This window comes from Stigmatopora nigra, chromosome 13 (genome assembly GCF_051989575.1).
Source record: "Stigmatopora nigra isolate UIUO_SnigA chromosome 13, RoL_Snig_1.1, whole genome shotgun sequence".
NCBI lineage: Eukaryota > Metazoa > Chordata > Actinopteri > Syngnathiformes > Syngnathidae > Stigmatopora > Stigmatopora nigra.
In genome coordinates this window covers 10,375,415-10,390,916 of record NC_135520.1, presented here as the reverse complement: position 1 = coordinate 10,390,916, position 15,502 = coordinate 10,375,415, and the positions used below count along the sequence as shown (strand labels likewise).

At 36.9% G+C, this 15,502-nt stretch overlaps 2 protein-coding genes across 6 annotated transcripts in view; one reads left to right on the top strand and one right to left on the bottom strand.

The window, feature by feature from the left end:
- LOC144206369 (SAM and SH3 domain-containing protein 1-like) overlaps positions 1 to 10,077 on the top strand; it is a 24,249-nt gene extending 14,172 nt beyond the window's left edge. For 2 of the 4 annotated variants that reach the window (XM_077731327.1, XM_077731326.1), the window contains 13 exons: positions 416 to 466; positions 1,224 to 1,273; positions 3,083 to 3,219; positions 3,388 to 3,500; positions 3,599 to 3,697; positions 3,842 to 3,965; positions 5,001 to 5,209; positions 5,889 to 6,149; positions 7,015 to 7,144; positions 7,210 to 7,379; positions 7,444 to 7,653; positions 7,720 to 7,870; positions 9,184 to 10,077. In XM_077731327.1, coding sequence (XP_077587453.1) covers positions 416 to 466; positions 1,224 to 1,273; positions 3,083 to 3,219; positions 3,388 to 3,500; positions 3,599 to 3,697; positions 3,842 to 3,965; positions 5,001 to 5,209; positions 5,889 to 6,149; positions 7,015 to 7,144; positions 7,210 to 7,379; positions 7,444 to 7,653; positions 7,720 to 7,870; positions 9,184 to 9,329 — 1,851 coding nt within the window. In that variant the 3' untranslated portion in view covers positions 9,330 to 10,077. Of the gene's footprint in view, positions 1 to 415; positions 467 to 1,223; positions 1,274 to 3,082; positions 3,220 to 3,387; positions 3,501 to 3,598; positions 3,698 to 3,841; positions 3,966 to 5,000; positions 5,210 to 5,888; positions 6,150 to 6,990; positions 7,145 to 7,209; positions 7,380 to 7,443; positions 7,654 to 7,719; positions 7,871 to 9,183 lie in introns of all 4 variants that reach the window. The other 2 variants (XM_077731330.1, XM_077731328.1) reach the window with 2 other exon arrangements.
- Positions 9,808 to 15,502, bottom strand: ddo (D-aspartate oxidase). 2 transcript variants are annotated; one of them, XM_077731332.1, is made up of 5 exons: positions 15,255 to 15,494; positions 13,828 to 14,000; positions 12,967 to 13,075; positions 11,699 to 11,875; positions 9,808 to 10,620 (listed from the first exon to the last, which is right to left on the bottom strand). In XM_077731332.1, exons 1-5 carry the CDS (start codon positions 15,281 to 15,283, stop codon positions 10,068 to 10,070), a joined length of 1,041 nt encoding a protein of 346 aa, XP_077587458.1. In that variant the 5' UTR covers positions 15,284 to 15,494; the 3' UTR covers positions 9,808 to 10,067. The 2 variants fall into 2 exon arrangements, with proteins under 2 accessions (XP_077587458.1, XP_077587459.1); XM_077731333.1 differs by lacking the exon at positions 11,699 to 11,875 and having other exon boundaries at positions 15,255 to 15,502.

Sequence of the window (15,502 nt, the reverse complement as noted above, 5' to 3'; positions counted from 1 at the left end):
AGCCCCTGTCCATGTATTTAAGCATGAGTCTTCTCATGAGGCATATCATGACAAAATCCAATCTGCCAAATTATTTTTTAATATAATGTATTTGTTTTTAATGGACCCTGATGAATTTTAGTGTGTTTGCAAAGAGAATAAAAATAAGAGAAACATACAATGAGGCAAAGAGCTGCAGTATTTGGAAAAATATGATGAGAATCAAAAAGCCACATTCATTTTGGCTGGGAGCTGCATACGGCTCATGAGCCGCGTGTTGACCACCCCTGTTTTAGAGTTTAAAAATGACGGTCATAAGAACTACTTCATTTTACTGTAGAATCACTCACATTTTGGCAGATGTGTGATTTTGCACATCATGTTTTCTCCAACACTAACTTTTTAGTCATGCATTTCCACTTCCTGTGCCTTTCAGGGAAAGCGTGACTCAGGAGTTTCATCGCTGCAACTATGCTCGCAGATTCAGGTCAGACCACTAATGGAACATCATCAGTCATGTTGATAAGAAAAAGCTGTGTCGCTTGTAGCACACAATCATCTCCACTCTATCAGCAATAACATTCCGTTGAACTTGCTGGAATGACTGGGATTAAATGTTCACATTTCAGTCCCAGTGACGACGATAGGGATAGCATCTCCCAGTTGAAGTGGATTGATCGTCTACTGCCGTAAATGGTAGCCAATAAGTTGGTTTAGGAAATAAGATATAAAGCTTTAGAACGGTAAAAAGGTGGTGGATCTGTATCCTTAGTCTGAGTGTTGGTAGTGGTAATATGACAAAGTTACTGTCCACGAAAAACAGTTGATTTTTAGAGAAACACAGTTAATTAAAATGAGTGTTCAGTGCTTTTAAAAATGTTTTGACATTTGAATGCATTTGTATTTTATCCTAACAGCTTAAAGCAAATTTTCATCCAAATGGTTAAGAATACAAATAAATCCATGTTTTCTCTGAGCTGACTCTGGTTTCCTCCCAAATCCCCCAAAAACATGTTAGGCTGGTTGTATGCTCTGAATTGCCCCATAGGTATGAGGATAGGTGGTAGAGAAAAATGAATGAATGAATGAGTGGTAAATCTCTGATGCTAAAATATAATAGTTGTAACTTCTCAATGTAAAAAAAGGCTCATAATATATAAATGTATCTTAATTGGTGCTTAGTTTTTGGAAATTTGCAACACCTGCCTTGAGAGGATGAAAACTTTTTTTTTCCTGTCCTAAAGGAACCACGTGGACTCTGCAGCACCTTGTCCACTCCAGAGACTAACAGAAAGTAAGCGATTACTTTTTTTAGCTAATCGTTTTTGTCCTCACACACAATTGCATTTGCATATTGACTTTGTCATTCCTTCTTTTGTTTGCTTTGGGCTTAAAACTATTGGTGATGACTTCAATCTTGGCATGCACAACGGATGCTGACTACGTTGTCAAATTATTTCAAAATATCACCTAAAAGCTGTAATGTAAATGCTCAATGTAAAAGTTACTATTTTAAACAATATTTAGAATAAAATATTGATCTGTATGTGTATATATATATATATATATATATATATATATATATATATATATATATATATATATATATATATATATATATATATATATATATATATATATATATATATATATATATATATATATATATATATATATATATATATATATATATATATATATATATATATATATATATATATATATACATATACATACATGTATATGTATATATATATATATATATATATATATATATATATATATATATATATATATATATATATATATATATATATATATATATATATATATATATATATATATATATATATATATATATATATATATATATATATATATATATATATATACATATACATATACATACATGTATATGTATATGTATATGTATATGTATATGTATATATATATATATATATGTATATGTATATGTATATGTATATGTATATGTATATGTATATGTATATGTATATGTATATGTATATATATATATATATATATATATATATATATATATATATATATATATATATATATATATATATATATATATATATATATATATATATATATATATATATATATATATATATATATATATATATATATATATATATATATATATATATATATATATATATATATATATATATATATATATATATATATATATATATATATATATATATATATATATATATATATATATATATATATATATATATATATATATATATATATATATATATATATATATATATATATATATATATATATATATATATATATATATATATATATATATATATATATATATATATATATATATATATATATATATATATATATATATATATATATATATATATATATATATATATATATATATATATATATATATATATATATATATATATATATATATATATATATATATATATATATATATATATATATATATATATATATATATATATATATATATATATATATATATATATATATATATATATATATATATATATATATATATATATATACACATACATGTATGTGTATGGATGTGTGTGCGTGCGTGCATGTGTGTGATAGATTGATAGATTTTAATCCTAACATGCCAATTGAATAGCACAATAAAATAAGGCTTAAACAAGTAAAGTAGCATTCATCCAAAAAGTCATTTGCATGTAATGAATATAAATATTTTACAAGTCATTTTGCTAATGGGTTTTGTTGTTGAAATTACAGCTTTGAATTGGCTGCTAGTGCAAAAATTCCTGCATTCCAACATAGTTATTTCCAGCAAAGCCCCTTCTGGATGGGCGAGGGGTGCAAAGCGTAGTAAGGGGAATGCGGCTTCTACACTGAAAAGTGTCGCTACTGCAAAACCTGCAATCCAGAGGGGGAAAAAGCCTCTTTTGTTTCCGAAATGAGCACATGAGCTCATTGGATGGATCTGCCACAAAGACCACATGAGGGATGAAAAGAAGGAATCTGCAAAAGGATGATCGTTCTTTTAAATTGGACACGTTACAACTTGACTTGTGTGTGCGCTTTGTAGGTTTCCTGCATGCAAGTTCAGTCATTCAGATGATGGGTCAGGTGGAGGGAAATGGGACGGCAAGAAAAAGGTCAAATCGTTTTGGAACACTTTCAGAAAGACTCCAAAAGGAGCGTCTGAGTGTCACCTTGTACAAGGTACCAAGTGTGTGCATCAATTACCAAAACACTATTAACTAATTGACTGCTATTGACACCAATATACAGCTAATCTAAAAATGTTATTGAATAAATACGGCATCACTGAAACTTTCAATCAATCTTTGCCAGCTCTAATGGATTGTATGTATGTGGGGGTCTACACAGGTGATTTGGTGGGCTTCGTGGCCAGCGAAATCACCATGAGTGATGAAGAACGCATCCAGCTGATGATGATGGTCAAGGAAAACATGATTTCCATTGAAGAAGCCTTGGCGAGGGTAACGTTGCGGCACTTTTTTCCTTTTTCCTTAACTACATAAAGTGTTTCGCCACCATCTTGTTATTTGTTTGAAAGAATTGTTGTGCGTGTGTTCAGTTAAAGGAATTTGAGACTCAGGCAAGACAAGAGTGTAGTCCGGAACGGTCTGAGGGCGCTGATGCTTCACGTTCAGCTAAAGAGTCTTTGAGCGACAATGTGAGTTGTTTTTGTTTTGTTTGTTTTCCCCCCGGGTTGCTTGTTTATTTGGAAAGACGATGCCCCACAGTGTTGGGAAAGTCCATTTGATTCTTCAAAAGTGACAGTTCGTTGCACCAATAACGTGACAATTTCTTTAAACAGCTTTGCCAGCTGTCTGTCGCAGAACCAGAAGAACGGCAGGCGTTCAGCCGGCTTCACAAGATTCTCGATTCCACGCGCAAGGCAAAGAACAAACTCGTAAGGACTGAGCAGAAGGAGAAAGAAGGTACTCTACATGAAACTTCACTAAGGAAAAATAATGTCAATATAGTGTACAGTGGTACCTTGAGATATGAGGATTGAGCTCGTATGTCGATAAACTTGATATATGTTCTAATTCACCATCTATTAACAAGGTAACAAATAACTAGTGGTTTAATAGTATCAAAATGTGTTTAATAGTAGTAAAATTAGGCAGATTTCGCAGAAGGGAGAGAGAGTGACAGAAAGGGAGGAGAAGGATTTTTTACACGGCAACCCGCTCGCAACATAACATAAACAAATTTAAATTAAACATGGATTACAATCCAGACACATTCAGAAATTAATTTAATCTAACCTTACACTAAACATAATTCTAATTTTGTTTTAAATTTTGATACTTTTCTTCTCCCGGCTTGGCATTATTTGCCCCGCCTCCACCCTGACTGAACGGCAATGCTCTCGTAACATAACATAAACAAATTTAAATGAACTTGGATTACGATGCAGACAAACTCAAAAATAAGTTTAACCTAACTTTGCACTAAACTTAATTCAAATTTTGTTTTAAATTATTGTTGGTTCTATTTGCCCCGCCTCCACCCTGACTTATCGAAGGTTGTTTGCTTTTGTATTCCTTTCAAAATATTCTGAAAATGAAGCACACAAATGTCCTCACAATGGGATAACGCACGGCCACTTGCCGCCAACTTGCCCGGGAAGTAGTACTCCTTTCGTATTAGCGACGGCGAGAACAACAAAAAACACTGAAAAAAATGCAACGCTCCGCCCAGTGCTCGTAGAGACATTACAGGAGGGAGTTTGCGACCAGACAGACAGTAAACATGGTGTTCTTATGAGCAGCCTCTTGCTTCCGCTCTATGCTCGTATATCAAAATTTGTCTCATATCTCAAGATAAATATTTGTGCAAAATTTTACTCCTATCTCAAATTGCTCGTATGTCGGGGCACACGTATGTCGAGGTACCACTGTATAGTTTTGTTTGTTTTTTTGACTGCCATTGTGGATGATAGATTTGTGCACTGTTGTGACCTACAGAGCAGTGCCAGCCAATCTCGTGTTCTGTGGACGAGGACTTTGGTCTGGAGACGGCAGGGCATCCTGGGGGCAGCTCCCCAAGTGATGAGAATGCGGCCAAAAGAGGAAACACCGTCAATGACAAACATCACCATCACAGCAAAGATGCCAAGATGTCCCGTTCGTTGACGGATGGAGGGCTGCGACATCGACTCCTCAACAACAGTGGGGTTAGTTCGTTTGTTAGTACTATAGTTGATTGGTTAACTTGTCTGGTTGGTGGGTTGGTTAGCATGATACGTTGGCTAATAGGAGTTTAAAAGTTCTTTTACAAGGTAGCACGCCAGCGTCGAAAAGATTTTGAGTTGAAAATTTGCTGTCCATCTTATTTTCAACTGAGCCTCCTCCAGTTTTTATGCAGTTACTTTCAGTCACCGGTCGTATGAATTAGCATATTAAGTAAATATTTAGTTGAGACAAGATTTAAGACATATAGATATAACATTTTGATTTGAATTTATATTTAGATTTAACATTTAAATGTAATCTTTAGATTTAGGATTTAGGTTTAACATTTAAATGTAATCTTTAGATTTAGGATTTAGGTTTAACATTTAAATGTAACATTTAATCTATGATTTATTTAGAAATAAATTCAGAAATTGCTACTTATTGTTGTAAATGGCCAAAATAAAGTGACTCAAAAATGTTTAAACTATATTTGAAACAGTTGTTTCATTCCAATTTCTAAACCAAGTGCAGCTTTATAAACGGCACACTACAGTCCAAAACCAAACCATCATCTGTTGAACACTCTCAGGTCAATTGTATTTGCTATAGTGATTCAATATGGTTAATTGTCAAAAACCATACTAATGCTCTTACACTTCTGAATTGCTTAATTCCTAGAGAGCTTGCAGTTTTGGAGGATTTGACCTGACCAACCGCTCTGCAAGTGCAGGCCAAAACGCAGTAGGTCTTAAAATAGCATGCAATTGTACATTTAAAATCAAACTTTGGTCCTTTTTTTTAAAATTGTCTTTAAAGGGCGAAGAAGGTGTCAGGTCTCCCCAGATCCCACGTGTCTCGTTAGGCAAGAAAGTCAAGTCTGTGAGAGAGACTGTGAGGAAGCACATCAACAAGAGGTATCAAGCTGCTCTGTCTGATCAGGTAAAGATCCATTCACGTTTGTTTGTTTTCCCAACTCAATAGCTGTCTTTGATGGGGATAGATGTCCAATGCTTTCGAACAGGCAAATTGACCGATTCGGTACCAAAATAGCTTTGAATTTGTTTTTTTTCAATGAATAACGTCACCAAAACTGGGTTTTAGTTTTGCATGGGTTACCTTTGTAAGGTATTTCCTTCCGTTCTCTAATCTTAACTCAGTAGGCGCCATTGATAATGGAAGACTCCCAAGGTGTGTGAAGTGAAGTGCAGGGAGGATTCGGTCCCACTTACAATAGATTGGATGTCTATTGCTGTCAATGTCAGCCAATGAGTCACTTATTATGTGTGTTGTTCATTACCCATTTGTGAGTTGGTGTTTGTGTTTCGTTTGTTGTTGATAATGCTGTTAGTTATGTTAAGTGGTTAGTTGCATATTTAGTTGGATTTGAATGGATTAGATTAGATAACTTTATTCATCCTGTATTCAGGAAATGTACTTGTATATTGGATGTATATATTTATATTTAGTGTTTTCATTGGTTGGGAGTTTGGATAGTAAATTGAGTTATTAGCTGATTTGTGAGTCAACCAATTTATACAAAAAATGTTATATACCATATTTCTTGCGTTTTATCTGTTTAACGTATCGGCCACATTATCTTGCGTTATGGCGTTTTGTCTTTGTCACTTTACAGTTGTGTGTATGTCAAGTCTAATTTGTGTGGATATAAACCTTAACCCCGATTCAGTCTTTTTTTCCCAACTAATAAGGCGTATATGCGAGAAAATATGGTAGCTATCACAAAAGTTTGGCCAGCTAAAATATGTTTAAGTTGAAATAGACATGTTTGTTTATGCTTGGAAAGTCGAGTAGGGACGGCATTTCCAGCTGCCCTCAGTCACCCCACTTGAATCCATGTGTGGAGAAAGCCAAGCTAAAGCCTGGAGGTTCGGTGGAAAGCCTGAGGAGTTCGCTCAGCGGCCACAGCTCCATGAGTATGTTTGCTAGGGCTTCGGTGCAAAATGAAAGGTCGCAGGTCATCCACTTCTCTCTGCCACAGGTGGGCGGACGGCGGGCACTGCCGACTGGTTCGATAACAATCGCGAGAGCGTGAAGTTGGAAGACGGGGAAGAGGACGAGCCGGCATACTGCGGGCCCTTCTGTGGACGTGCCCTGGTGCACACGGATTTCACGCCCAGCCCCTATGACGCCGACTCCCTCAAACTCAAGGTCGGCCACGAGATGTCAACTCTCTCATGCCAAAACTGCTAAATGAAGACTCGTGTTGCCGTAGTGCGGCGACGTGATCGACGTAATCAGCAAGCCCCCCGTGGGCACGTGGATGGGCATGCTGAGGGGCAAAGTGGGCACCTTCAAATTCGTCTATGTGGAAGTCTTGGAACCCGAGCTAGCCAAACCAGAGGAAAGACGGCAAAGATGCACCGAGGCTCGGCTGCACAAAGCACAGTCATTGGAGCAGCTTCTCGAGCGTCTCCACCTGCAAGTAAGAACCGGTTCTGACGCGTTTGTGTTTTTGGCATTTTGCTTATGGGGGAACAAACGTGCGCAGGAGCACCTTCCCGCTTTGCTGTTTAATGGCTATGACGACCTGGACGCCTTCCGACTGCTGGAGGAGGAAGACCTGGATGAATTGTTGGTCAGCGATCCACAGCACAGAGCCCTACTGCTTGCCGCCGCACGGCTGCTGAGCGAATACGAGGGTAAGGCCATTTTCCTTCGATGCGATTTAGTCAGGGATGTGCATGACAGCTTTTTTTCCTCCACATTTTACCGTATTTTCACGACTATAAGGCACACTTAAAAGTCTTAAATTTTCTCCAAAATAGACAGTGCGCCTTATATTACAGTGCGCCTTATATATGGAAAATGCAATTCATTGGGGTTGCGCCTTATAGTCGTGAAAATACGGTACATACATTTGTAGCTGTTTCCTTTTTTGTCACAGTCTAAAGACAAAGTAGACTAAAGCTTTCCTCTTTCAGGTCAAAAATTGAAAGTATTTCAGTTTGTTGCATTAATGAGGGAAGTTTTACATGTATTTCCTTCGTGTGGAATAGCATTTCCTTTTAACCACATCACTTGGGTCAAGATTTTTTGGGAAACCTTCTACTAGTTTTGACAAATGCTCACCTAAGCCCAAACCGTCTGTAGTGCACCCGTTTGGACTGGTGTGAATACTAGTTTGCTTCCGAGTGGTTCACTGTATGGGAAAAGAGAACACACCATAGTTCGAAATAGTCCTGAAGTCCCACACCTTAATGGACATTACAGTCTTCCGAAACTACAGGCAATATGGAAAACTTTATTTGGTTAGTATGAGAGTCAGTTGTTAGCAGTAGGACGGCGATCACGAGTGAGGTTCAATGTGGAGCAAAGAGGAGATTGGATTGGATAACTTTATTCATCCCGTACTAGATATTAAGACAAAGACCTAAATAATAGCAATGCTGGAAAATATAGTGAAAATGCTCATACATTTAAAATGCTTGAAGTGAAATGTTTTTTTATTTTCTACCTTATTTTGTCGTGATACTACACCCAAGCTGTTTTGCCCAATGTTTGAATTATATTACCAGGACAATCCTAGGAAAATTAAATTGTGAAAAGGAACCGCATCCTCTTCATTTTCGGAACTGATTTATCCTCACCAAGGTTACGGGGTGCTGGAGCCTATCCCAGCTGACTGTGGGCCAGAGGCGGGGGACAGCCTGAATTGGTGGCCAGCCAATCGCAAGGCACAAGGAGACAAACAGCCATCCACGCTCACACTCATACCTAGGGGCAATTTAGTGTTAAAAAATCCTCCCATGAATGTCTTTGGAATGTTGGCGGAAACCGGTTTACTCGGAGAAAACCACCCAACGCAGAACATGCAAACTCCACACAGGTGGACGGTCCTGCACCCGCTAACAGTCAATCCCACGGGCCGCCCATTCTTTAGATCATTGTCTGCATTTATGCCCAGGTTTAAGCCTCCTGATTAGTATCTTGAATATGATGGAATCCCTTCCAGGCAGAAGCATTCCTGAGCCTGTCAGCCTCCCCGATGGTGAAGGTCTCCATTCGGATGACCGTGTCCTGGTGGGAGATTCCCCGAGAGATTCGGGCTGCTTCGAGAGCAGCGATCTCCTGGAAAACATGGAGGATTCCGGTCTATGAAGTTTTGGACTTCCTATGGAAACCTCTTCTTTGCGTGGACTGTCAGCTCACGTAAATTGGACAGTGCTGTTGTGAGCTGAGGTGATTATAAATAAAAAAAAAACAGTTTGGACATTTATTTATCAGGTGGAACCTTTCTATCAAATTTTACACAAAAGCACCTTAAATTAGCTGGGACTATAAAAATATAGCACATATACTGACATTTTAAGCACCATGAACAGTCCAATTGTGAGGTTTTCAAATCCAACCGGGGCCTTTTACATGTGAATATAATTCCAATATGGATCTGATCCCAATGCACAATGAACCCCCACCCATACACATCTGAACTACACGCCATCAACATTTAAAACATGACACTACTGTCTGACAAAATAACATGATCAACAATTTTGCTGTAATATTAGATGGAAGCAATATTTAATGTTGAGCATACGAGACTAAAGTCACGAGTGATTGGATTGGATTGGATAACTTTATTTATCCCGTATTCGGGAAATTTCATTGTGACAGTAGCAAGTGGGTGAGAATGCAGATACAGGAAAGGCATAGTTACACATAATTATTGTGTGATACGTCATTACACGATAAAATCTGGCCAGTTTGAATCCAGCATTGTCAGTGCATGTCTGTATGACTGACACAAAATTGCTGCTCATTCTAAGAAGCACTGTCTTTTTTGTTGTGTTACATATATACTTCAAACTATTTTTGTCCCTGTTAATTAAAAGGAGATTACAGTTTGGCAGTTGGATGCCTTTCTTCAAGGCAGAGTCTAACCATCTTACAAGCCTCTACGGCCGTCCCCCAAGCCAGAGCTACCCCATAGCTTCCGTGGCCGTAGTTGTGCACCACGTGTCTGCCATCCACTTGGGGCGCCTCCATCTCCACTCTGGGGTTCTTCCTGTAAGGCCTGAGTCCAACCCAGTGGCCCAGAACCGTGGCCCGACACAGGCTGGGCTCCAGTCTGGTGCAGCGCTCCAGGATGTGCTCGGCGTCCCCGGGGTCAAATTCCAGGCGCCGGTCTCCCTCTTGCCGTGTGCCCCCCAGAGTCACATATCGAGAACCAGGGTAAATATACGACTTCCCGGCATCACTACGGATAAAGAGCTGCAGCCAAGGGGCATCGACCTTCACTATTTGTCCCCGAACCGGGTACAGGTCCGCATCTCCAGCCAACTCCTCCGATCCCAGTCCCGAACAGTTAACGATGACGTCGTAGTCGGCTTGCAACTCCTCCAGACTAGACACTTTCTTCTCCTGAACTTTACCGCCGGCTTTCGTGAACCTGGACACAATCGCAAGCCATTGACAGGGATGAATGTCCAATTTAATGAAACGAAACAAAATTTATATTTTAAAGTCACCAACGGTGCTCGACGTCAAACACATTTGACAGTGAGGATGGCAGCGATTATACAAATGAACAACTTGATGTGGAAATAATTGCGTTCTGCAGAGATCAAAATGTCAAATATATATATTTTTAAAAGGACAAAAAATAAGTTTAGAGCTGGAAAAAGTGGAAAACAATATTTAAAATGCAATAAAATGGTATGAACTAAAAATCTAACTTTCTAATTAAAACGTTTTTGCCGGTAAATGTTGAACAATTTGATGCCACATTGCCCGCACAGAAGTCAGATGAAAACCCACTAGACCACCACTTTGTATTATGAAAACAATTGAAAAATAAAATGGTAGACTGAAAGAAAACCAAAAGAGTTAAGACTGTTGTAAACCTAAACAAAAATAAAATAATAAATTGTACCAACCAGAAATAAGGAACAAACCAGAAAATAAATCTCATTCACTCACACTATCAATTTAAAACCGAGCTCATTTTTTTATTTCATAATCACAAACCAAAAAAATGTATCTGTAGTGGTATAGTGTTCAAGTCTCTGGTTGCAATAATGGCATGAGATACACATTACGCAGGATCGACCACAAGACCTCGGATCAGCCTTAACAACGATTGAGGTTTGCTGACATGGTAAACTCTAGGAACACATGTATGAAGGCTACTCGCGTCTGGCCAGTCAGAACATGTTTAATAGAGCAGTGACAGGCACAAGTGAGTTTTTTCATTAACTAGGTAAGACGGCGGCGCCCTAGGTAAGATGGCGGCAGTGACAGGTACAAGTGAATGTTTTCACGTTTTTTGCAAAATGCGGTTTGTTTTTTTCTTGAATTTCCTTGCTAGACATCAAAATACATTTTGTTTAACATTTTATTTTTTCTCTATTTCGCGCATTTAAGATTTGGTTCAGTCTTTTTCTTTGTCCAGCAATTACGGCTTATATGCGAGTAAATACGGTAAATCCAGAATCGTTCTAGATGCGAGGTGGAGTTGTTGAACAGACCTTTTGTGTAGCCAATGTAAGTAGGTGTCACACTCGCACTTGATGGTGGTGAAGGCCTGGCCAAAAGTATGCCCGGGGAAGCGACGCAGCTCACGTTCGTTCAAGTAGCGAAAACCCAATACGATGTCCCACCAGTAGGGTTTCTTGTCGGCTGGGGGATCGGTGAAAATTGTATACCTAGTTGTGAAAAGACAGGAGAAACGTCAGCTCAGTTTACATTGAATTTTCTTATGGGTTGGATGTAAACCTGGGCGATAAACGATAACGATATTTATAGAAAAATAATATTTTTGTCAACAATAATAAAAATTTGATCATTTTAAACTGCAATTACACCACCTGACAACCACAAAACGGGAGCGCTGTTGCGGGATGAATGCTAGTTCCAGACCAAAGCTCAGGAGAAGAAGACAATGATGAGATAATGTGTTTATAGAATGTTAGCAATAGACACAAACAGGGAGCATCAATGTAAAAGGACAATAAAATGGCCAAAATAAGTGATTATGAGATGCAGGACAACATTGACCCGACTGACTAAAAGAAACAAGTGAATTCTCCCTGGTGTTTTCTTTCTGTTTTTTGTTTTTGTTTGTAAATGCCTCGTAAATACCTGTGCACAAAGCACAGCCTTATTGAAAATGTCTTAACCCACAGTTCTCATTTGAGGACGGCCTTTTACTTACTTGATATCAAGGTGTTTTGCATTTTACATAAAAGTTCTGAAAATGTTGTAAAAATCTAAAACTTGTTATTTTGGGATAATATGGGTTAAATTCACAAAACTTTTTTTAATATTATTATTTTTTAAATGGCCATATGTGAGGTAATTTTACTCTGGTTTATTTTTAAGAGGCTGAAAAGAATTGTGTCTTGCCAATGGTGATGTGTTCAGTTGATAATTTTATGTATTTCAAATTGGACTTTTGGTTTGAAGGCAAATATATAAAAATAAAGACGCCTGTCAAAATTTCTGCAGGTTTTATTCTTTACTTTTCAAAGATGGAGTTGTGTTATCTTTATTGCACAACAGAACAACAAAAAGGTTTTAGAATCAGCATATTTCATATTCTCTTTTCTTAGAACGTAACGTTACATAGTTAATTTCATATATGAATAAGTAGGAAAGTAATTTACATATTCACAGAGGTTCCAAACTGCAAATGAGAAAAAAGAGGGAAAATTACCATGATAATTATTGATAGACTGATAAATGTTTTTATTGTGATAACAATTTTTATCTCAAGCCAGGTCTAGCTGAACTTTACCCTGAGCTGAGCAGCACGCCGGCATCGGCCGCATCTTGGGACTGCGCGATTGCCAGGAGATGCTCAAAGCTGTCACGAAACCAATGTCTCTGCCGTTCCAAAGCGATATCTAAGGAAGTATTTATTGTTTAGAAATACTTTTTAAAAATTAAACACAGACTGTCTGTCATTTATACTCCTAGACATCCTATCCATATGGACTGACTAAATGGATTGGATGTCTATCACTAAAACAGTAGTATTTCCAGTCGATCTTCCCTATTAAATAAATTGGATGGCCATAGTTCTCAGTGGTTAACCATCCCGACTCTAGACGAACACTAGTTTATTGTACCTATGCGTTTCATTGATAGCAACGGTGTCAGACTCGGGTTGGTTCGCGGGCCGCATTAACGTCAACTCGATTTCATGTGGGCCATTTTATTATAAATGGATTAAAAGAACTGGATTAAAATCCCTGAATATTCAGTTTTTTTATAGATCTAATACAATGTTTATTTTAGCTTTTTTTACATATATATTTTCAGATTGGTTTTAGACATGGTATTTCTGAGATACTTTATGAATCAAAAGTACATTATTAGGGTCAATATCATATGGAAGTTAATATGCCTGTCTTTGTCAATGCAAAATATAAAAAAAAGTATATCTTGATGAGAACCTGATGCTTTTAATGACAGAAATTACAATTTTCTTACTAGAAGTTTAAGTGGTTGTGGCAGCCAAATTGTTTCTAATGTCGAAATATCTCGTCCAATGGGCCGCCCCTAATTTAAATGAACGTTCTAAAAGTTGTTAATATTGATTGTTATCATAATGAATAATATTAGATATTTTTTGTTTAAATATTTTGTTTCTCACCTGGAAAAGGGTGCACAATGAGGATCCCGGCTGCCCCATCACTGGTAGTTTCTGGGCTGAATTTGTCAGCCAGCAGGGTAACGGAGCAGTGGGGAAGTGTCTCTGCGATGCATACGGCTGTAGAGAAGCCCACCACGCCCCCGCCCACCACTGCTACCTTAGACTTCACCTCTCTAATTGGAGAAACAACAGGAATGAGGAAAAAAAAAAAGATTTTCTAGAAATGAATGTAAATTGAAATGCATTTCAATTTGGCGGAATTATCAATTTAACAGTCAATGCATTCCATAATGGCTGTACAGCAAAATTCAATTTTTTTATAGATCTAAAACAATCATTATTTGTGCTTTTTAGCACAAGCTTTTTCAAGTCGACAGCCAGAGATTGGACGCGTATGTTTTGGGAGGTGATTGGCTTTCAGTCCGGGTTTTTCAGAGCGAGAGGAAAATAAAGAAAAAAGAAAAAAAAAGCGGAAAATGAAGGGGGTCGGCTGAAGATTTCCGCTAACTTTTGGCCGTCTGGCGACACTTTTGGATAACGAGCGGATAACCATGGCACTGTGTGTATTGAGTGGTGGTTTAACAAATTAAGCAGTAGTAATAGTAGTAGTACTAGTAATGTGTGTGTGTGTGTGAAGGAGAAAAACTTTTTTAGATTTTACAAAATGATTTTTGAACTAAAAACATGGAAAAAATTGATTAAAAAATTACAATTATTGATTTAAAAGGCGAAAAATCAGGACATTTAATATACATCGATACTCTTCATTTTTCTAAAACAGAAAATCGGCACTAATGATTTACTTTCCCGGCCACACAAAATTATGCGGTGGGCCAAATTTGGCCCCCGGGCCGCCACTTTAACACATGCTGTCCAGTTAATATTGAGTTGGATTTTTAGTTAATTAATGGATTAATTACTTTTCCCCCTTAAATTACATAATTCTAATATACTTCAGGGTATTTCTGATTATCTGCAACAATTATGCATTTAATTGACTATAACTTTTTTCTTTTAAAAACGCCACAAAATGGGAAATAATATAATTGATAGGTTATATAACAGGACGGAACACACAATCCAACCATAATCCGATTGAAATAAAAAACAAATAATGAACATGCATAATTAAGAAAAAATAATTTCATATTTTTAGAACGGACTATTATGTTTGTTGCTTTAATTTAACGTTATTGTAAGTTAATATTTCCAATTGTGGAAAGGTTTTTTTAAGTTATTAGTAGTTATTAGTAATATTAAGATTGCATAATTTTAGTTCTGTTTTTATATTGTATACTTCAGAGAAATCATACTATATGTCGTTAGTGTGAGTGGGAATATCAGCAGGTGAGAGGACGTCGGCAATATGTTGTTTTTGGGCACCAAATTGACATAAACCTGAGTGCAAGTATTTAAACACGACTGACCTGATTCTTTTGCCAGAGTCGACTTGCATTTTCAGCCTGATTTTCACTTTTTTTTTAAATTAAAACGTTTAAAACGATCGACCCGAAGGCACTAATAAATACAGTCGCAACACTCCAGGGGGCGTTTCGGCACTTTTACTTCCGGGCTCGTCGTTTCGATTCTTTATATGTATTATCTGTTTTTGTCTACCCATTAACACATTAAACACATAGACAGCAAATATAAATTAAATTAATTATTATTATTA